This window comes from Lasiodiplodia theobromae (genome assembly GCF_012971845.1).
Source record: "Lasiodiplodia theobromae strain AM2As chromosome Unknown scaffold_52, whole genome shotgun sequence".
Lineage (NCBI taxonomy): Eukaryota > Fungi > Ascomycota > Dothideomycetes > Botryosphaeriales > Botryosphaeriaceae > Lasiodiplodia > Lasiodiplodia theobromae.
This window is the reverse complement of record NW_023336533.1, coordinates 38,946-61,082: the sequence shown is the minus strand read 5'-3', so window position 1 is coordinate 61,082 and position 22,137 is coordinate 38,946. Positions and strand designations below refer to the sequence as shown.

Genomic DNA, 22,137 nt, shown 5'->3' with positions numbered 1-22,137 from the left:
CCCGCCTGCCCGCTCGTCACTGCTGTCACCGCCCGCCCGCCTCCGCCCCTCAAACACGACACCCAACTCCAGCCATCCAGACTCGATCCAGACGTCGTCCAAAGGCCGTTTCCATTGCCGCGGATGCCTCCGGCTGTTATTCTGGTCACAATGCTACGACCGTCTTGAAACGCCAGACCCTGGAGGGACACGTTTTCTATTCCGCCTGAATGCGTCACTTTCATTCCGATTATCCGATTTCCATTTCTCAAACAGGCACAGGCAAACATGCGCGATTAACAATTATTCATTATTTGTCTCAAATCGCTATGCTTTCAATTTCATGTCCTCCAGCTTCCCCCATTATCATTCCAAAGAGTCGTTTAAGCAAGGGTGACGGTGATGTCGGAGACCTGGGTGCAGACGAAGTCGTTGGCGCCGTTGCCGCCAGCGTGGCAGTAAGGCTGGACATCGACGGTGCCCATGATACCGAAACTATTACAAATTTGTCAGCTAACTCGCCCTTCGCGTTGATGAAAAGGTCACTTACGCGGTGCCGAGCTCCTTGTAGACGGTCAACTTGTACTGGCTGTTGGCGCCGGTGAGGCCGAAGCGGTACTTGGTCTCGCCGCAGGCGGCAACACCGTCGCCCTTCAGCTCGGTGCCGTCGTCAGAGCACTCGACGTTGGCCTCGGCGAGCTTGAACGAGGCGCTCTGGATGCCCTCGTTGTCGCGGATGGAGAGGTCCTTGACCGTGACGGTCTCGGTGGTGGCGGCGGTGGCGGTGGCGACGGCGCCGAGGAAAGCAGCAACGGTGGTGAAACGCATTTTGATGGTTGAAAGAGGGTTGGTTTGGTTGGTGGAGCGAGTGTTGGTTTGGAGGATGTGCTGGAGAGTTGAGCTGTGGTGATGACTGGATTGCAACGGACGACTGCTGGTCTTTATACCCTCTGAGGCCCCCCTCAGAGCTCCCCCACGAGAGACTAGCGTGAGAATGCTCTCGGTGGTGTTGTGAGGCGGGGACGTCTGTGCCTGTCATCGACCCATTGCCGTTGGCCTCGCTGTACATGGTTGATGCGTGCGGCCACGACAAACGCAGGGGCCTACGTCAGCGCCTAAGCTCCAAGGCGGACAGCCCTCGTATACGAAGTATGGCCGAGAACTGCGGTGGCTTGGATCGCAGGAGCCAACCGTTTGCATGACGATCGACGATCTTGGCTTGAACGCCAATACGAGACAAGGCTGTAGGGTTCGTAGGGCTGACGGCTTCAACGACTGCGGGCGGCTAACGTTAAAACGGGCAAACGTCGCTACCAGACCCCGTCACATGGTCTGGGGAAATTACATCTAGCGTCCCTTCGCCAGATCCAAAGGCCCTTCAAAGTCTTTCACTCGTCCAGCCAGCAATGCACGTATCGTCTTGGCAGGTCCGCCTTTTACGAGCTTCTCCGGTACATTCCTTTGCAGACACGACACTTCTCAACAATCTGTAGCGCCATGGTCGTCTTGATGTCCATTGCATCGGCATCGCCACGTTATACCGGTTCCCCGTAATAGGGGTAACGGATCATGTCCGGCCATATGCTTTTCGGTCTGACCGAAGTACAGCTAAATTAGCCGCTCATATTTCCTATTCTGTCACCGCCCATGGTCAAAGCTCACCGCTGCTGCCCTATAGGTGGTCCCAGCTGCGGATTACCCCATCTCTCATTGGTTTGGCCTATAAGCTTGAGCCGCCTGTGAGCTTAAGCACTCGGAGGTTTACGTAGGACATCTTGAGACAGCAGTGTTCTTCACGATCAGTATTCTTTGTTCGACTCTTGGAAACTGGCATATGTGAGGAGCATATTTGTTCTCCGTCTCTTATTTACAGCCCAGCTGATGCAAAGCGGTGATAAAATTCTGAGAGCCTGTAGAAAATCAATTGAATGATTCGTTGGGAGGAGACGGAAGGAATACGAAAAAACCTCGCCACAAAGCTGCCGGGACGCCTTTCTGCCCCCTGCTACGCCTACGCAAGGGCGCCCGGGAATAATACATATACACGTACAATCCTCCTCCGTGACAACGTGGCAGCCCAACGTCGATAGATTGCTGTCTCTGGCTGTCGACAGCATCGAGAATCCTATTGCTCAGCAGAAGCCTCTGGAGTTACTTCAGGGGTCACAAATCAAACCTAATCTGGAACGTCAAGACAGAAGATGTGTCATTCTGGTGTGTCACGAACGTAACTCAACGGTGTTGCCTATTTGAAGCTGAAGTAGCGACATCGACTGAGAAAGAGTTGAGAAAGCGGTAGATGCAAGTCGGACTGATTAGTCAATCATCAAGTATGGCAGGCACCAGGCAGTTTGAACCGGAGCAAAAGCCCTATGGTTCCAAAGTAGAAGAACCAAAGTCGCCCGCCCAATTGGTTCAAAAGGCCGTGCGTTCACTCTTATAGCCCGAAATCACCGATTAAGCCATCTGATGCTATCAGGAAAGCGCACGCGAGCTTCACCAGAACCGATGGACGCTGTGACGCCGCTTACATACGTGGCATCCCAAGTTGTTGTTTGATGTCCCCGCAGTCTGGATTCACACTTACCTTCGGCCCCATCAATATTTGCTCCGACAACTCAGAGAGCAGGGAATCTATCTTACACCGGGTAATTTAGGATAGTGTCAGTCTTAGAAATCACTCGGAACTCTCCGTGAGCCTTACTACGATTGCGTGAGGCAATGCTGCTTACAGAGGCGTCTGACAACAGTGCATTTGGTTGAAGGATCATGATTGTTCATTCAGGAACATATATCTCGGTACATTTGGATATCTCATAAGTGCCGCCCGTATATGCTTTCCCTCGGCTTCCCACCGTGCGAAGATTAATACAATGTACGAAAGAGAACGACCTACTCCCAAGAAGCAACCGTGCTGAGCGGCGACGCGACTAGCATTTGAATCTCCTCCATACCCGGATACAGCTCCTTAATCTTCTCGAACTTCTGGTTCAAAATGCGTTTATGCTTAGGGTCGATGCGCGGGAAAGAGAAGAGGAACTTCTTCAAAAACAGAATATCGTCGACGCGCTGCAGCGTGTCTTCGGTCGGCGCTTGCGGCAGGTTGATGACGACGTCGAGGATGGAGTTCGTGATTTCAAAGAGCTTGTGCAGGATGCCGCTGCCGTGGATGCCGACGGCCTGGGGCGAGAGGTGCGTGATGCACAGGCGCAGCTCGCTTGACAGGCGCAGTGGCATCGTAAGCGACAAGTGACTGCTACCACCACCGCCATCGCCACCGCCTGCTTCGTTTTCGACGTCGGACTCGGCCGGGTCGATGCTCAGCAGCATGCTGGAGATGGCCATCTGCCACAGCATGGTGCGCAGCCACTGCCGCGTGATGAGGATGTCGGCCTGCTGCATGGCCGGCAGCAGGGCCAGCTCCGACCGCGGCCACTGCTCGTCGTCCAGCTGCCGGTGCTTGCTGTTGATCCACTCTGACGGGATCTGCGACCGGTCGCCGCGCCAGAAGTCGACGAATTTGCGGTCGATGAGGAGGAAGGTCTGGATGATGTAGTTCCAGCCATGCTGGATCGTCGGCGACATCAAGGGATCGTGCTCCGGGAGACTCGGCAGCGGATCCAGCATTACCGGCTCCCAGTCCGTCAGTGCGGAGAAGCGCTCATGGATGAAGCATTCCCAGTAGGCGCGTTGCCATTTGGCACGTTCAGGGGCGCTGAAGCTGCTCATGAGCTCGGCATCCTCGATGTGCATCATTTTGACCAGAGATTGGGCCTCGCGCAGGTGAAGGAGAGCGAGGTCCGTCTTCTGAAGGCCCATCAGACAGATCTCGATGAAGATGCTGGTCATGACCTGCAAAGGGGTCGGCTTGAGCGCGATGTTAAACCGCGGTCGGTGGTCGAAACATCGTTGGACGAGTGTTGCTATTTGTTCCCGGATACCAGGCATGCACTGGAGGAAGTCGACTCTTGCCAGGTTTATGGTGACAGCGGCGAATATATACAGGAAAGAAATGGCCTCATTGTCGGTGTGCATGCGTTGGACGCAGGCGTGAACATCGGCTTCGGTGATTACCGGACTCACCGGATAGACGTCGGAGAGGTATTCAGGAAGAAATTCCAGGAAGAATGAAGGATCTGGATGCCCTGTGGCAGATGTCCGAGAGATGGCGAGAGAAGTAGCTGAGGTCGGGCTCAAAGCAGACGTGGGTGGAGCAGCTGGAGCAGGGGCGACTTCGAGAGGCGTGTTCGGAGAATGAGACTTGCTGGTACTTTTTCTGTAGGCATGTATGACAGAGCCTCTCCCCTGAGCATGCTTCCTCGATGATCCCCGATTGGAGTTGGTGTAGATGCACCTCAGGTTCAGGTGCGAGCATTGCTGGCAGCGGGGTTGGCCGTTGCAGCGGACTTTGCGGCGGCGGCACGCATCGCAGGCCTGCTGGGAACGTCGTTGGCTGACAACCGCGGCGGCATCCATGATTGACACATGTGGGGCAGAGAGAACAGCGGGCCCGGGCGGTGGTGTTGAAGAGAAAAGCGTTTGGGGGGATGATTAAATAGCGCGCGTCATCCTTGGCATTCCTTCCCAGGGCTGCTCCCGCACTACGCTAACCCGCCATGGAAAGGCCTCGGCTGTGCCTTGCACAATTGGTGTTGACCTTTCTGCAGCTGGAAAACCTTTCGTCTCCTGACACTCGGTTCGAACGGTCTAGCACGCCTAGTCATGCGAAGTTTTCACATTTTCCCTACTCCCTGCAAGCCACATCGGGGCTGATCACCGAAAACCAGGCCGCACGGAATTAACGGTGCTGTCAGGACCGCATAACCCACTACTGCGGAGGGGGCTCCAAAGGATTCTTATTCTCCCAGACGCATTTCACGAGTCACCCCAGTCTTACTGCGGAGGTACGCACTTATAACCATCATGTGAAAGTGGATGTAAAGACACAGACACTTTCACATGTAGATTATAAAAAGTAGGATGGAGAGATGTGGAACTGTGGGACCCACTATGACTAGCACTATAGTAATATATATTATGGGGCGAAAAAGAAACAAGAAAAATGCAAAATGCCTCGGAACTTCATCAGATCATCGCTTCAGCTGACTCGTCGTAATCTCATCTCTCTCACTCGTGATCAACCCTCTCGACCTGCACCTTTAGCGTCTCCTTCTCCATCGATGAGCTGCTTGTAGACCTACCGGCAGCCACAAACTGATCCACGACGGTAGTCTTGAACTTACGCGCCGGCACCTTCTTCTCGAACAGCACGTCCAGCTCAGCGAACGTGCGGCCCTTGGGCTCCGGCAGGCGGAAGTACGTCCAGACGATGCAGATCAAGCTCGATCCCGCCCAGAAGAAGCCCGCCTTGGCGCCCCAGTTCCACGCCGAAGGGTTGAGCATGCGGGGGGTGATAATGTTGGTAATGAGGTTGGTCAGGTTGTAGAGGATGCGGGCAAGCACAACCGTCTTCGCGCGGAGGCGGTTGGAGCTCAACTCAGCGACGAGCGAGTAGCAAACGGGACCCACGGTGGCGTCGTAGATGAAGGTATACACCAAGAGGCAGCTGCCAATGGCCCATTGCGCGCCAGTATTGCTGCGGGAGATGATACCAAGGCAGCCGATGATGGTGAGCATGATGAACATGCCGATCTGGCCGCTGAAGTACAAGGTGCGGCGCCCACACCAGCCCATCAATGCCCACGAGAAGATGGTGCCAACGGCACCAAGAGCGTATTGGCCCATGGACATGGTAAAGCTGTTGTCGGTGCTCATGCCGGCCTGTTGGTAGAAGTAGGTGGAGAAGCCCATGAAGCTGCTGGCGCCGCAGAGCGTCTGAATGGCCCAGGTGCAGGCAACCACTTCAGTGCGCCTCAGATCCGTCTTTCTAAAGCAGTCCTTGTAGGAGGTGCCCACTGAGTTGGCCTTCTCGAGCTCATTGGTAAGCTCCATCATGGCAACCGTCTCGTCTGCGTTGAAATTGGGGTCCTTGTCGGACGAAGTAAGACGAATGAGTGCCTTCCTAGCATCATCGCGGCGGTCTCTGCGGATGAGCCACCATGGAGACTCAGGAGCGAAGCATAGGCCGATGATGATTGGGATGGGCCAGATCCACTGCAGGGCAAACGGAATCTTGTAACCCCACTTATCGCTCCGGGTGAGCATTCCACGGAGAACCGAAGAGGCGATCAACTGTCCGATTACCCAGCAAAGGTTGATGTAGGTGGTCAAGTAGGCGCGGAGGGCAACGGGACAGACTTCGGCAGCGTAAGTGGTAGTGATGGTCTGGAACACACCTAAGCTTGGTCAGTCTAAGCCAAGTGAAACACTAGCCACGGCGGAAACTCACCCCACGGGATTCCGCAAAGGATCTGACCAATAACGAGAGTGATGGCGTTCTCAGCGAAGAAAACAATGAAGATGAAGGCAATGACGGCAATCAAAGTTCCAATCATCGACTTCCTGTATCCGAATCTCTCTGCCACAATGCCATTGACCACGAGACCCATGATCTCGCCGATCAAGGAAGCAGTGCTGAGAGCTGTCTGCCATGCGGCAGTAAGCTGGTAGGTTCCGTCGGACAACTGGACACCAAAGGCCTTTTTGAAAGGCTCGTAGGCGAAAAGACTGTTGATCAGGACTTTGTCGAATCCTTCCATAATGATGCATGTCGACAAGAATATGGACCAGCCCACAGCGTATGGATAGGTCTTGAGACCTGTGGTGTCATCGTCAGACGATGGTGAAGTGTTTCATGGTGTGATGGTACCGACCTTGCCATAGGGTCATCTGTCGCTCGGCATGAGTGGCATTGGCGGCATCGCGAGCCAGATGCTCGAGATGATCATGGTTCACTGACATGCGTCGAACCTGGTCAGTGTCAATGGCCACGACCTTTGGCTCGGAAGCGTCCGTGTGGTTGGCAGTCTGCATGCTGACGGATCGAGTCCCGCTGCAGTGGGCAACAGATAGGAGGATTAGATAGCGCTCAACCAGAGTAGGGAGGTGGTAGTTGGCGGAGTGCAGGAATCAATGCAGTTCCAGAGGAATCCGGGGAACTATATAGCCGGGCGCGTGGTGTTTTAGCGACGTCTGCCGTGTTAGGGTAGCACAACCGAGTTCGAGCCCATATATGCGGCTCGCCACCGGACGACAAGGCTCTAGAAGGACGGGAGCGAGGCTAAAAACGCCTCCCTATTCTGGAGAAAGTAGCGCGGGCCGACATTGGGCGAATTGTGCAGCAAAGCAGCCCATATCCGGAGACTTGGCCGCTAAGCCTTGCAGAAGACGGGAGGACGCGGCACGCATCGAAAGAGCCGCCTGATCGTCTTGAATGTGCCGTGATCTTGGCGTGGAGTTACCCCAGATTTTCAGATTGAGCGTGGAGAAAGGGTGTTCCCCTCAGCGCGGTCCGACCTTGGGCGAATCGCAGCTGCCGTCGCCGAAAGCTCGGAGCCGAACCCATGTCGGGCCGACATTGCACCAATGACAGCGCGGCCAGCAACCCCGCTCCGCCCTGGATTTCCTCTGCAGCTTCCGGTTTGCGTAAATCAAACATGCGACGGTGGAGCGGTTGTGCATCTCTTGTGCGGAGCACCACGGTTTCCCAATTCCGGCCAGCAACAGCATTAGGCATAAAGAGGTGCTGCCACTCGACTCTGATCAGGATCAAGCCACCCTCCTCTTTTTGCCTTTGGTGCCTGCCGAGTCGCGCTTTCCATCACGCTTCCCGACCTGCCGGGTGCGTCACTACTGTCCACGCTTCCCCGGACGTCTTACCTGATCCTTCGTCCTTGCTTAGCCTCGCCGCGGCGCTCCGGCTGCTTCAGCTATAGCCCCGCGATATCTCGCCCTACCCCGGACCCCAGACTATCTCCCCCGCAAACTCTCCCGATTCGCGGACGCCACAAACGCCAACAGGAACGCAGCCAATCATGACCATCACCGAGCATCCCTGGTGGAAGAATGCCACCATCTACCAAATCTACCCGGCGAGTTTCAAAGACTCCAACGGAGACGGCCTGGGCGACCTTCCAGGCATCTTGTCCGAGATCGACTACATCAAGTCTCTTGGCGTTGACGCAATCTGGATCAGCCCCATGTACGACAGCCCTCAGTATGACATGGTAAGCAACAACCCTTTTCGCCCGTCTGACACGACCATGCTGACACGCTGCAGGGATACGACATTTCCGACTATGAGAAGGTCTATCCCCCATATGGCACGGTTGAGGACATGGAGCGCATCATCGAGGCCTCCCACGCACGCGGTATGCGTGTGCTGCTCGATCTTGTTGTGAACCACACCTCGCACGAGCACGCGTGGTTCAAGGAGGCGCGGTCGTCGAAGGAGAACCCCAAGCGCGACTGGTACGTCTGGAGGCCTGCCAAGTACGACGCGCAGGGCAACCGCAAGCCGCCGAACAACTGGCGCAGCAACTTCGGCGGCAGTGCCTGGGAGTGGGATGAAGCGACGCAGGAGTACTATCTGCACCTCTTTTGCCCGGAGCAGCCGGACTTGAACTGGGAGAACGCCGAGACCCGTGCCGCTATTTATGAGTCTGCAATGGAATTCTGGCTGCGGAAGGGAGTTGATGGCTTCCGTGTTGACACTGTGAATGTGGGTGCTTCTCCTTGGGACATTACCGTTTCCAACTTCCAACCCGCCCTGACCCGCTGCGTTATGCGGCTCTTGCACTCAAAGTTCCTTTGTTGTGTCTGAATTGCCATTGAAATCCGTCCAAACGATGGAACTGACCACGATGCAGATGTACAGCAAGCACCAAGACTTCGCCGACGCCGCCATCATCGACCCGCACACGCCGTGGCAACGCGCCTCGTCCATGTACTGCAACGGGCCGCGCATGCACGAGTTCCTGAGCGAGATGAACGACGTGCTGTCCAAGTACGGCGCCATGACGGTGGGCGAGCTGCCGCACACGCACGAGCGCGACCACGTGCTGCGCTACGTGTCGGCCTCCGCGCGGCAGCTGGACATGACCTTCATGTTCGATGTCGTCAACATCGGCTTCGGCTCCGACCAGCGCTTCGACACGGAGCCCCGCGCGTGGCGGCTGCGCGAACTCAAGGCCGCCGTGCTGCGCACCCAGGACATCATCGACGGCACCGACGCCTGGACCACCTCGTTCATCGAGAACCACGACCAGGCCCGCTCCATCTCCCGCTTCGGCTCCGACCGCTCCCCCCAGCTGCGTGACGTCAGCGGCAAGATGCTGGCCCTCTTGCTGTCGTCCCTGTCCGGCACCCTGTTCGTCTACCAGGGCCAGGAGATCGGCATGGTCAACGCCCCCGAGAGCTGGTCTATCGACGAGTACAAGGACGTCGATAGCAAGAACTTCTCCGCTTTCATGGAGGAGCGGTACAATGGCGAGGCGGCGCCCCGCGTCAAGGCTGCCCTGCAGCACCTTGCGCGCGACCATGCTCGCCTGCCTATGCAGTGGGATGCGTCGTACCAGGCTGGCTTCACAACCTCGGACAAGCCGTGGATGCGTGTGCACGACAACTACAAGGAAGTCAACGTGCAGACTGAGACGGCGAAGAAGGACTCCATCCTGGCTTTTTGGCGCCAGATGTTGCGCTTGCGGAAGGAGTTCGCGCCCAGCCTGGTGTTTGGAACGGTGCAGATCCACGATTTGGAGAATGAGAAGACTTTTGTGTTTGAGAAGAAGGGGAAGGGTCAGAGTGCTGTGGTGGCGCTGAACTTCACCGAAGAGGATGTCCCGGTCGAGGTACCTGGGAAGGCCGGAAAGAAGCTCGTGGCTAGTAATTATGAAGATGAGGTTGAGGGTCTGCTGAGGCCATTTGAGGGCAGGGTCTGGATTGGTTCGTGAGGAAGAGAAAGAAGGCAAGAAAGGAATGGCGTAGATGATGGCGTTGACAGAGCAGTACATCATGACTTATGACTTTTTCGTTTCTAGGTCTGGATACCTGGAGACCTCACTTGTTACATCCTGAGGAAGAGGGATTGAACAGAAATTGTTGAGGCAATTCTTCGAAGATAAGGCAAGGAGCTAGCATCCTGTTCAACAAATTGATCTTCTCTTTCATTAATTTTCCATCGTGTCTGCTAACAGTGTCCTCGAGTATCCATGAGAAGTATTTAACACTAAAACTGAGTCTCGAAGTTTGCTTCAACATCTCATGAAGCAAGAACGCAGACTTCTATTGGCATCTATAAACGGCTTTTTACTCTGTGATTCATAGAGTCTACACATCCCTTCATATGGAAGTGGAGCTGCTTTCCAAATGACAGCACTTTCGTACAGCCCTTGCAGGTATCCAGTCTCAGTACAAAACAATTGTAATGTGGTACCTATCTTAACCGTCTTTTTCCTCGATGTTTCCTTTGGCGATCCGACACTTTGACCCAATATTCGGCTCTAACGACTCTGCGCGGAGCATCAAGCCTAGTCCAAAACGTTCAATAGAAAATTTAGCTCTGGATCGTTGCTTCAATACATGTGTCAGACATTGCCTGTTGCTGTTCATGCAGTCTATTGAACAACATCACATGAGCAGACTTTAGAGGGTATATAGGTCGATAACCAACGCCTCTCTCTTTCACTAGTTGTACATGCTTCTCATCTTTTATTTTTATGAGAAGTCACCCACAGGTACTGAAGCAACTTGCGCTCTGGAAGGCGTACACTCCGAGAACGCGCAGGTGTATACAACCATGCGTATTGAAAGACACTCACTTCAATATGATGAGGCGCATCAAAAATGTCAAGCGTTTGTAGTCCTCATATTTTAATGATGCTGATAAATTACAGAATGTGATGATTATCATCAGCGAACTACAAGGGCCGGTGAAGTGTGATATCTATATCTTGCAGATATTTGGGGGCGACGGGCACGCAGTTTCTCATGTTTACTTCGTAGTCAATCTTGTAGACAAGATTGACTTGCTCTAGAAAGAAGTGTAAAGCAAACCTGAAGACAATATATATGCAAAAATAAGGACCATCTACACAAGCACGAGCCAACCCCAAACCATGCCAACTCTACGCCGCTATCGCCTGACTCTGCTTCTCATTCCGTTCCTTCTGCGCCACCCAACACGCGACCATCGCCTTAATCAGCTCCTCCGTAATTTCCGTCCCCTGCACCACATCCTCATCCTCCGGACACCCCGGCACATGCAAGAACAACACCGGCCGCTCCACCCCCTCCTGCTGCAGCACACCCTGCGCCTCCCTCTCGCACTCCCTCGCCCAAAACCACGCCAAACTCGTATAATAGCTAAACCCACAAAGATAACTCCCCACATTATCAAACGGCCTGATCGCCACCTTTCTCCTCCCCTTCCTCTCCCCACCACCACCACCCCCCCTCCTCCCCCTGGCCCCCTCACTCTCAACCCTCTCATCCCCCACCACCCCCTCCACCCTCTCACAACAACCCCCCCTCCACCCCTCCCACACCCCCGCGAAACCCAAGCCCGTCTCCAACCGCTCCGGGTAGCGCGGCCACGCGGCGTCGGACTCGGCGCTCGTCCAGCGGCGGCCGTCGACGTCGTCGTTGCGGGCGTAGCCGAGGCGGGCCGACGAGCGCTCGATGGCGAAAAAATCGCGGCCGGCGGCGAGGCCGATGTGGAGGACGAGGTCGGGGGCGTGGGTGGTGAGGAGTTCGGGCAGGATGGTGGCGGTGGGGTGGTAGGAGACGCGGAGAGGGGCCGGGGGAGTGATGATTTTGATTTTGGTGGGTGAAGGGGGTTTGGTGTTGGGAGCAGAGGGGGAGGAGGAGGGGATTGGTGGTTGGGGCGGCAGCGTGAGGTGCGAGGGGAGGCTGCGGGCGATTTCCCACGAGGGGTTTATGGGGAATTCGTCGAGGAAGGGCTGTGGGTTTTGTGGAAACCGGGTTGGTTACGAGGTTAGCTGTGTGGGTCGGGTTGGATTGGGTTGAGGAGTGAGTGGAAGGGTGTTGGTGGGGACGAAGGTTTTTGACTAGGGGGTGTTGATTTGATGTTGAGGAGGGGTGGGAGAGAGCGTAGTCGGCGCAGCAAGTATTGAAAGCGAGCGTGCGTTGATGCGAGAGTGGTAGGTATCAACGCCGATTTCCGGCCCGGACCGGCATCTCGCCCCACTTAAGCTACCGATGCGGTGTTTTGTGCAGTACTCGGGGAGAGGGGTCGTGGGTGCCAACAGATTTGAGCCATTGCGACGAGCATCCAGGCTCGTTCAATGGGTAGCTGAAGCAATTGTCCGGGCGTAAAGGTAGATTGAGAATCATACAAGAACGCCCAAACGATAGCTTCCACTTCTCACTCGACTCTTTCTTCTGGCACGCACGACGAAGGATTCAGGAGAGGAATGACGTATTGGAAATGATGAGAAATTGCAGTGGGAACGAGCGGGGAATAAGCAGACGCCGGAATCTGACCAATGCCAGCGCCGGGAGACACAAATTCAAGATCGGAGATACGAGACAAAGTATGTGAACTTACGCCAAATCCGGTGACGAGCACAGTGACCTCCCGCTCGGACGGTTCGGCACTTGGGACATCGGGGCGTGCGGCATCGGCATTCGAAGCTCGAATATCTCCCATGGTGGCGCAGGGTGGCGGAAGCAGGCGAGATGCAGTGAGCACTCAGGTGGGGAGGTTGGCTGATGCACACTCGTACGAAGGCAGCGATCTGCAATATCCGGAAGCTTCGACAAAGCTTGACGGGGATTTAGGGAGCGGGAAAGGCACAGAAGCTTCCTGGGGCCGTGGATGGGGCGTGGATGGGTTGTCGATAGGGCTTCGGGGCGAGTTCGGCAGAGTCTCGTGCGGTGTTGCGTGTGCAGGTGGCTCAGACCGAGTAATCCTGAATGACCGTGGGCTGCTCAGAGTAGCGACCGGATGAGAAGCTGAGGCTGAAGCTGAAGAAGGGTTGAGGAAGTTTGCTGGATGCACGGCGGACGATACCCCGCGTCATTAGCTGAGCGCGGCCATCATCCCACCGTTACGTCCGGGCGTCAGTCTGCCAATGAGAAGGCCTGATTCGGGGCGGCGGAGCTTGCTCCATGAGCAGCGGCACGATAGACTACCGGACTTCTCAACAATGATGCTTCGAGACAAGTTGCACGGTAGCGGGATAGGTTTCAGGCCGCCACAACGCCGCAATGTGGCTCTGAAAGACCATCACGTGCAGATCGGCGGGTTGGGTCACTGCGGCTCGCCGGAGCAGGTGCGGGATCCGACGCATCATCGCCCACACCCTAGCTATCATCGTGCACACCCCGACGACTGCAGCTTCGCACGACGCACTCCCCACTTGCCACTCCCGCGCAGAGCCGGCCTGCAGCTCACCCACATTCATTATGTGAATTTCTGCATGCGCGTCGCGACCGGCCGAGGTGGGCTTCGGGGAGCGAGCGCGCCCTCGACTCGGCGTCATAGTGCAGGGAGCTCGCCTCCGTACCCCATACCCGCGGCCCTCATCCGACGAAATCTACCAACCACAGCATTGGCAAAGGCACTGACCGGGCTTCATCCTTTTCGCTCCTCGTACGAAGCTTCTGTATATAACTTAGCATTGTCGCCTGGGAGCTCTCCTTTTCAACACCAGAGATACCCCGCATCTTCTCCATACCCCTCCCTTTTTCCCCTCAACTCCCGCGAACTTTCCCGCGCCTCTTCCGCTTCTCTCCTCTTTTTTCTTCCTTCCTGCCACTTCCGACACTCCAGAGCTTCGCCATGTCCACCGAACGCAATTTCAACATCGCCGTCGTCGGCGGCGGCATTGCCGGCGTCACCCTCACCATCGGCCTGGTGCGCCAAAACATCCCCGTCACCCTTTACGAATCCGCCCAAGCCTTTGGCGAGATAGGCGCAGGCGTTGCCATCGGCGCCAATGCTGCGCGCGCCATGTCGCTGATCGCCCCCGAGGTGCGGTCGGGCTTCGAGAAGGTCGCAACCTTCAACCTGTGGGACAGCAAGAAGCACATCTGGTTTGACTTCCGGCGCGGAATGGGCCACGGCGGCAGCGACGCCAACGCAAACCAGGGCGAGCTGATCTCCTCGGTGCCGGGGCCCTCGGGCCAGGCCGCCGTGCACCGCGCACACTTCCTCGACGCCATGGTCGACCTGGTGCCGGATAACGTCGCGAAGTTCGGAAAGAGGTTGGACCGTATCGAGACGCTGCCTGATGGCAACGTGAAGCTGCACTTCTTGGACGGCACCGAGGCCGTGCACAGCGCCGTCATTGGTTGCGACGGCATCAAGAGCCGCACCCGTCAGATCCTCCTCGGTGACGACCACCCCGCCGCAAAGGCCCGCTTCAGCGGCAAGTACGCCTACAGAGGCCTGATTCCCATGGAGAAGGCCGCCGAGCTGCTGGGCGACGAGCTGGCTCGCAACAGCCAAATGTACCTGGGTTACCACGGCCACGTGCTGACCTTCCCTATTGAGCACGGTGCCACCATGAACGGTATGTTTTTCCCCTGAAAAAAGATCAGCAATACATAGGAGACACAAGCATACTGACGATCAATCCTCGCAACAGTCGTCGCCTTCGCCAGCAGCAAAATCTGGGATGAGCCCAACTGGGTCGTGCCGACGACCAAGGAGGCGCTGCTCAACGACTTCGCCGGCTGGTCCAAGCACGTGCGCGACATCATGTCGCTGATGCAAAAGACGGACATCTGGGCCTTGTTCGAGCACCCGCCTGCGCCCTATTACACGCGCGACCGCATCTGCGTCATCGGCGACGCCGCCCACGCCACCACCCCGCACCAGGGCTCCGGCGCCGGCATGGCCGTCGAGGACGCCTGGCTCATGGCCGCCCTGCTGGCCGACGTGAAAGACGCCAAGGACGTCCAGGCGGCCTTTAACGCCTTCGAGAAGGTGCGCATCGACCGCACACACAGGCTCGTCACCACGAGCAACGAGGCCGGCCGCCTGTACGATTTCGAGCTGCCTGGCTGCGAGGACGATGTGAAGAAGATTGCCGCGAACTTGCAGTCGCGGATGAGCTGGATCTGGGAGGAGGATTTGGAGAGGGAGCTTGTGGATGCGAGGAAGGTCTTCAATGAGGAGGTTAGCAAGGCGAGTTTGTAGATGTTGTGCGATATCCTGTTTTATAAAAAAAATTTGGTAATGTTTGAATCATCGCTCTTTTGCGTTGGTGGTGAAAAGGAAAAACGGGGTGGATGGATAGGAAAGAAGAGTGCGAAGAGAACAGATGAAGAATAGATAAAGTGAGACAGAGCAAAGATCCAGGTGGAACGATATCGTGGCTCCGTGAGCGCATCTGGCGAATGAGGTTGAGGCTGGTGGATACGGTGCCTGACTCTGTGATACCCAGTTTTGTCATGATCCTACATATGCAGGGTACTCGTGTTCGGCACACTCCGAGATGTCCCTGCTCAAATTGGGCAGGTGGTAGTGTGATCTGAATAAAGCGCCTGTGACCTGGTTTGCTGGACGTTGGTTGGAGAGTCTTTATAAATAGTGTGCTTACTATGACTACATTATATTCCATCGTTGTGGTCCTGCTGGTCAATGGCAACGAACACAGAATCGATCACTTTTTGGCCGCCTTCTCTGCCTTCAGTTGCGGCAAAAGTGGGGCGAATCAGATTTAAGCCTTCCTCCATATTCAATGGGAATGTGAAGACTTTGTATGGTCTAATGCGACGTTTCTTCAGTATTCCATGATGAAGATGCGCAGCATTAGGGCCCGAAAGTACGCTTCGCACTCAAGACTTCTTGATCCCCCAGATGAGACGAACGCCGCTTCTCGAACGGCGTAGGGTCCACTTAGCAATTCCTCAAGCTGCAGCACAAGAAGAGAGTGGGGTGCTTTGTGATTGATTGTAGATAGACGGCGGAAGATCCTCGCTCGATCAGGGAATCGTCAGTTTAAGAAGCGCTTACGGGATTATATAGTGAGCTTTATCGCATATTCATGATCGACCATCACATGTACAGGCCGACACGTCCCGAGTTCGGATGCATGGCTGGGAAGTCATGCTTCCGTGCTCGACCCTACTTTAAATGCACCGCACGCTTCACATAAAGCTATTATTGTGTCATTCTACCAAGCAGTTCATTCACACAGAAGCTTTCATTCGAAGAGGAAACTCCAGACCGACTTTCGCGGCGGAGGCTGCTGCCTCGAACCTTTTCGACCTCCACGCGGGGATGTAATAATGCTACAGAGGGAGCGCTCAGCATCATTCATTGCTGACTGTCGTCAACATGATCAATTTTTGCAATGATAGACTGGAAGCACCACCGATTCCAATCTGCCATGGTGTACATGGTTAGATACTCTCATTAAACATCATCATTCTTCAACATAGATGAATTTATATAATGAGAGAAGATGAGATACTGCAGTGTCCGCTGATCTATCATGAAATATCTTCTCGAGAATTGAAAGTTGACAAAGTGGAGCCGAGAGCCCACAGAGTGATCAATCGGCCGCTGTAATTCAAACTGAATTTTTGAGTTACCAATTGCAGTGATATTCGTTCAACGGTAATTGCGTCCCGGGGGAAGACTTTTCAAGGTATCCGTCCACCCAATTACTGACTCATCGCACACGACATCCATTTTAACTTTGATACCACGTGCACAAAAGTCCGAGATCATCATACACACAGGCGTGAGGCCGTATACACCCTCGCTCTCGTGCTTAGTCGATCTTGATTCTTCAAACTCTAGTGATAGGCTAACACGCTCGTACTCGCCCAATAAGGTCTCCAAAATGACCCAAGAAACTTCTTCGTCCCGCCCAATAGTCTGCGTCAAGTTGAGCCCGAATTGTCCGCACACGAAAACGCCGAGCCTGCGAAATGAGGCATTAGCACTGTCTTTCCACTCTGAACTGCTTCCACGTCCATGGAATAGATGTTTTGACTTACCAATCGTCCCATCCGCATACGCATCAATGATCTGCTGCACAACGCCATACGTGCCTCCCACCAAAAAGAACAGACCCAGTATCACCAAAAACCAATGAAACCAATACCACGCCGCCTTCCTCACCCCTCCTGTTCTCCACTCCCCATGGTCAAACAACCACAACCACCCGGGCAAGGTAATCGCCAACGGCGCGAAGCAAATCGTCCCCGTCAGCGCCAACAGATAGTTAAAAATCGGAATACTCTGCGCGAGCACGAAGCTCAGCGCACCAAGCCCAAATACGCACGCCAACCACGTCGCCCAATGCACGAACGTATCCGCCTGAAGGTGCTTCGACCCACGCAGCAGGCGCACAAACACATACTTAGCCGCGACGTGCAAATACAAGCACGCCGACACGACCAAGCCCACCAACCCAACACCATACGCGACCTTCTTCACCGTCGGCCCCGCCGACCCCAACGACGGGCTAGCCACCCACATCCCACACCACCTATACACGACAAGCGAAAACGCCAAATACGACGCCGTGACAAACCCCATCGCCGCGTACAGCGCGCGCTTGAAATCGCGCGGCTCGCGCATCTCCGAGATGACCGGCAGGAACGCCGACGTGCCGGCCGACGACACGAAGATGGACGCCGACGCGACCATGCCGGCCGCGAAGCCCGGGTACATGACGGCGTGGTAGCCGAGCTCGTAGGGGCCCGTGGCGGGAGCGGCGGCGGGCCGTGAGCGCGTCGTCACGGCGATGACGATGATGAGGACGGCGGTGAAGATGGAGCCGAAGCCGGCCCAGGTTAGCCAGGCGATCTTTTCGAATTTGCGGACGGCGGCGGTGGCGCAGATGACGACGGTCGCGAGGAAGGCCCACCAGTTGGTGCAGGCGGCGTGCGTGGAGAGCGCGTTGATGCCGGTTGAGACGCCGATTATGCCCGAGCCGGCGCAGAGGATGTAGCTGGAGGGGGGGAATGTGTGAGCAGGTCGAGCTATTTGTTGGGGTGGTGGTGGGAGGGGCGAGAAATGGTCTGGCTTGTGCTTACGCGATGATGAAGAGAGCGCCGGTGATTTCCTTGCAGACGACGCCGCCGACGTGCTCAGCCATGTCGGCGATGGAATGGCAATGGGCATGTTTGTTCCTGAAGTTTCCCTGTATGACAGCTGTGTAGGTGTTTAAAGCGCCCCATCCGATGACTGAGAGTGCTCCGCCTACAGCGCCCAGACTATACATGGCCGTTGGGATGGACAAAACTCCGGTAGCAAAGATGATTTTGAGGAAGATGACGGTTGCTTTGACCTGTATCACTTTCTGTCAGATTCGTGCTATGAGAGCTTGGTTTGCGGGAACCTTACCCAGCCGACGGTTCTGAAATCAACGCCTTCGCCCTTTTTGAAGACTTCGAAATCATTTTCGACCTCTTTGTCATACGCAATCGCTTCTACATCTCCAACTCCACGGTCAGGTGGTGTTTGCGCAATATCAAGGCTTGATTTCTTCTCCGACATGGCGAAGAACGGGATGTTTTTCAAAAGAAAAGAAACTGGCCCAATTGCTTCAGGCACAAGGAAGAAAGATCAAAGAGAAGACGGAAAGCGGACGCAAGTTGATTCATGTAGTCACGGCATTGGGGATGTATGTAGTACTAAAGATCTTGTTATGGGCCGGAGATAGCAAATGATTGTCCCAGCCTGCAGATAACGGCCCACGGTGCCCAGTGGTCCATCCCACTTTTGGTACCTTGGCTTGGAGGATCAGCCATCAAGGTTGCAGGGCAGATGCAAGTTTCCCCTCCTTATCACTGCCAAGGCCCGATTTAATGATTCATGATGATTGGGTTTCACCAGCAATCATTGCTTTTTTCTGTACGCTGTTAGCTAATCAAGGGCGATCTGAAATCGGCCACAATTCCCGGGATAAATGTAGATTACCCCGCCCTGCATTGGCAGCCGTGAGTTGGCATTCGAGATTGTTGCGGGAAGTTTCCTCGCGAAGACCATTTTCCCATTACGCGACAAATTGTGGTGATGAAATCAGCTGGTCGTGCAAGATGGGGGGTACGGGATGCAGGAGGTTGAAATTGGGTTACGAGGGAAGCGGGAATCAGCCGCCACCCACTCTACGCGCCAATACTTTGAGGGCTGTGGCTGGACACCATAATTCGTCGGCACCACAGCACTTCCCTGCTCTCGGAGCCCTCGGAATCTAGGCTAGGTATCTGGTTATCTAGGTGTTCCCCTGCTCCAATGTCTGCCAGCGGATTTCCACAGCTCAATCGTTCTCGTGCACTTGGCTTGCCGGGTGACATTCCAGCGGGGATAGCGGTGCGGAAACAACGGCAACGTCAATCCCCACAAGCAGCAGTGAGTGCTCCACAGAAAGCCGGTTTCACTCAAGCGACTAACAGCGCTTTTCCCTAGACGTCCCGTGATGTGAAGAGTAATTATAGCCTTGGCCGCGGGGCACAGAGTCCCCGCTGATCGGAAGTATTGCCCGATGGTGCTGATAGGCGCCTCGGCCCGATGACTCTCGCGACAAAGTAACGAAGCCAGTCAAGAAGAAACAGCTTGCATAAATAAGCTGGGCTTGTTAGTCTGTGATTTTTTCTGAGTTTCTGACCGCTGTGTTCATAGTTGTAGGTCATGTCGAATCGAGTGACTTCACCGAGCCAGCTTCATAATCGAATCTTCCATCATTATCACATTTTCATGAGTTTGACTGACAATGAAGCGGAACAAGAGGCGCATACAAGTTCTCAATAACTACTTCGTTTCCTCGCTATATCTAGTCGTCATCTATCATTTGTACATACAAATGTCCTTAAGCATTTACGGGAAACGCTGATACCCATCAACATCAACACCCATTTCATCCTGCGTAAGGTTGTCCACAGTATAAACTCTGATAGACCGACACTGGAGGAAGTACGTCCGTTCTATGGAAGGGTACGGCGTTCATGGCCATGCAAAAAGTTAGAAGAGAAAGATCGTAAAATCTCCCATTGTTCATTGTTTTATAGAAGCCGTTTCGGTGGCATGCTGACTGCAGTCACGAGCAGGCGATGGTAGATACTTTCTATATTTTTAAATTCAGCAGGAATCGGCTCAGGGTCACCTGGGCGACTGAATACCGGTGGCTAACCCAACGATTGTGTATTAGCACCAGGCACTTTACATTGTCGTTCGACTAAGCCGCACAGCAACTACCTACCACAATGATCCACTCTCAGTTTCACTCCTACAACGATGTCGGTAATCTCGCCATATTCCACAGACCGGGCTGGGAGACCTTCGTCCCTGGAAAAGATCATCAATAAACCCGACAGCTCGGAACGGCCGAATCCAAGTGTGGAGACTGCCGAGCGTATTTGACAGGCACAGCACGGGATCTTCTCCAGACTTGTCATCCGCACTTCGGAACGCCGCTCGGATCAGGAATCACCGGGACGATTGTAAATTGCAAAAGGAAGCAAACGCCCCGCGCTCACTTCACTGTGGCGGGATTAGCCGTTTCACTGTAGGCACATACATACATAGCAAGCATGCCCCGCTTTCGGTCCTACAGTCTCTTGCTGTCTTCTCCGCTGTCGTAATACGCTCCTTGGCTCCGAAATTTCAAAGCTCGAAGATGTCGACAGACGCTCTCGCAGTGGATCCGCACGCCGATACCGCCGGCGTTGAAGATGACGACGATCTTGCCAGCGAGACAACCAGCGTGCAATCCAGCATCTACAAGTACCGCTACGAGAACGGACGTCGCTATCACGCCAGCAACAATGATGTCGGCAGCGGATACTGGGGACCCAACGACGAGAAAGCCAGCGAGCACCTCGACATCGCGCACAACCTGTGGCTGAAGACGCTGGACGACAAGCTCACGCTCGCGCCCCTGCCAGAAAAGATCGAGAAGGTCTTGGACGTCGGGTGCGGGACGGGCACATGGGCGATGTACGTTCTAATCCGTGCTCTCTCTTCCTTTCGCTCAATCGCCCTGCACAACCACAACCACCCACCCTCTTCTCCATCCGCATGATCTTCTTCTAACCCACGCCTCCCCTCCCCAGAGACTTCGCCGAGTCCCACCCCACCACCACCGTCCTCGGCACCGACATCTCCCCCGCCCAAGCACCCTCCTGGGCTCCCCCCAACTGCTCCTTCGAGATCAGCGACGCCAACGCCTACCCGTGGCCCTTCGCCGCCGGCACCTTCGACCTCGTGCACGTGCGGTCGCTCTTCGGCTGCGTCAGCGACTGGCCCGCCTTCTACCGCGAGTGCCTGCGCATTCTTAAACCCGGCGGTTACGTCGAGCACGTCGAGATGGGCCGGCTGTTCAAGTCGCCCGACAACTCACTACCGGCCGACGCGGCGCTGGTGCAGCTGGACGACTTCGGCAGGCGGGCGTGCGAGGCGATTGGGAAGCCGGGGGATGTGGTGTATCGGATGCGCGGGTGGTTGGAGGAGGGCGGGTGGAGCGATGTGGTGCAGAGGGAGTATGCGTGGCCGACGGGGCCGTGGCCGAGGGATCCGTGGATGAAGGAGGTTGGTAGGTGGAGTCGGCTGCATCTGGTTGAGGGCGTGGAGAATTGGTGCTTGGCGATGCTGACGAGGGTGCTGGGGTTTTCGTATGAGGGGGCGATGGAGTGGATTGAGAGGGTGAAGAGGGAGGTGAGGGATCCGAGGATTCATGCGTATCATGACATGTTTGTTTGTTATGCGCGGAAGCCGGTGGCGGCGGTCTGAGTGAGTGAGGGAAGGGAAGGGAAGGTGGGTGGGTGGTGAAAGAAAAAAAAAAGAATGACTGTCGATGGAAAGGGCAAAACTGAACCCCGCTACATGCGGGTTAAGCTCAGAAAGACTCCTTGGGACCGTCTTTTTTGTCTTCCCTAGCTCGTTTTCGAACCTTCGACCTCTTTATATTACCCACAGAGGACGGGTGGAGACTTGGGGTACCCTACATAAACCTTCAGGCTCTCATTTAACCAAGCTCCAACCTCTTCGAGCGTCACTAGCATATCAGAAGGGCTTGACTTACTGGCTTATATACTGCAATATCCTGCGAATAATCTAGGAACAGCTTCTCTTCCCGGGCGTCCACCGCCTGTTTTCCCTTTAAGGGTCTATTCCCAGTTAGCCGGAACTGACGCTGCTCAAGACCGGCGACCGTGTGGTCCATTTCTCACCGTAGGCATGGGGATAGGGCCAGGCTCTGGATCGTGCAATGGTATCCACCACTCGAACTTGCTCAACTGTGCTCCAACGTCATGTTGAGGTCATCGTGGACGTAG

General features: G+C 55.2%; 8 protein-coding genes across 8 annotated transcripts; 3 read left to right on the top strand and 5 right to left on the bottom strand.

Moving 5' to 3' along the window:
* Positions 1 to 362: 362 nt before the first annotated feature.
* Positions 363 to 807, bottom strand: LTHEOB_11700 (Major allergen Alt; the record flags this gene model as incomplete). Its single annotated transcript, XM_035508486.1, has 2 exons — positions 363 to 474; positions 530 to 807. 2 exons carry the CDS (start codon positions 805 to 807, stop codon positions 363 to 365), a joined length of 390 nt encoding a protein of 129 aa, XP_035365692.1.
* A 2,064-nt stretch (positions 808 to 2,871) lies between these two features.
* Positions 2,872 to 4,455, bottom strand: LTHEOB_11699 (C6 transcription factor; the record flags this gene model as incomplete). Its single annotated transcript, XM_035508483.1, has 1 exon — positions 2,872 to 4,455. One exon carries the CDS (start codon positions 4,453 to 4,455, stop codon positions 2,872 to 2,874), a length of 1,584 nt encoding a protein of 527 aa, XP_035365691.1.
* Positions 4,456 to 5,106: 651 nt separating this feature from the next.
* On the bottom strand, positions 5,107 to 6,912 carry LTHEOB_11698 (MFS transporter; the record flags this gene model as incomplete). The annotated part of the gene is made up of 3 exons (XM_035508482.1): positions 5,107 to 6,275; positions 6,329 to 6,697; positions 6,753 to 6,912. 3 exons carry the CDS (start codon positions 6,910 to 6,912, stop codon positions 5,107 to 5,109), a joined length of 1,698 nt encoding a protein of 565 aa, XP_035365690.1.
* A 1,001-nt stretch (positions 6,913 to 7,913) lies between these two features.
* Positions 7,914 to 9,830, top strand: LTHEOB_11697 (Glucan-alpha-glucosidase; the record flags this gene model as incomplete). The annotated part of the gene is made up of 3 exons (XM_035508481.1): positions 7,914 to 8,105; positions 8,159 to 8,599; positions 8,748 to 9,830. The coding sequence occupies 3 exons, from the start codon at positions 7,914 to 7,916 to the stop codon at positions 9,828 to 9,830; spliced, it is 1,716 nt and encodes a 571-aa protein (XP_035365689.1).
* A 1,173-nt stretch (positions 9,831 to 11,003) lies between these two features.
* Positions 11,004 to 12,547, bottom strand: LTHEOB_11696 (Pyroglutamyl peptidase type i; the record flags this gene model as incomplete). Its single annotated transcript, XM_035508480.1, has 2 exons — positions 11,004 to 11,837; positions 12,446 to 12,547. The coding sequence occupies 2 exons, from the start codon at positions 12,545 to 12,547 to the stop codon at positions 11,004 to 11,006; spliced, it is 936 nt and encodes a 311-aa protein (XP_035365688.1).
* Positions 12,548 to 13,681: 1,134 nt separating this feature from the next.
* On the top strand, positions 13,682 to 15,043 carry LTHEOB_11695 (Mannitol 1-phosphate dehydrogenase; the record flags this gene model as incomplete). Its single annotated transcript, XM_035508479.1, has 2 exons — positions 13,682 to 14,414; positions 14,490 to 15,043. 2 exons carry the CDS (start codon positions 13,682 to 13,684, stop codon positions 15,041 to 15,043), a joined length of 1,287 nt encoding a protein of 428 aa, XP_035365687.1.
* A 1,694-nt stretch (positions 15,044 to 16,737) lies between these two features.
* On the bottom strand, positions 16,738 to 18,361 carry LTHEOB_11694 (Amino acid transporter; the record flags this gene model as incomplete). The annotated part of the gene is made up of 4 exons (XM_035508478.1): positions 16,738 to 16,778; positions 16,855 to 17,813; positions 17,899 to 18,152; positions 18,209 to 18,361. The coding sequence occupies 4 exons, from the start codon at positions 18,359 to 18,361 to the stop codon at positions 16,738 to 16,740; spliced, it is 1,407 nt and encodes a 468-aa protein (XP_035365686.1).
* Positions 18,362 to 20,480: 2,119 nt separating this feature from the next.
* On the top strand, positions 20,481 to 21,592 carry LTHEOB_11693 (Sam dependent methyltransferase; the record flags this gene model as incomplete). Its single annotated transcript, XM_035508477.1, has 2 exons — positions 20,481 to 20,800; positions 20,917 to 21,592. 2 exons carry the CDS (start codon positions 20,481 to 20,483, stop codon positions 21,590 to 21,592), a joined length of 996 nt encoding a protein of 331 aa, XP_035365685.1.
* Positions 21,593 to 22,137: the final 545 nt, after the last annotated feature.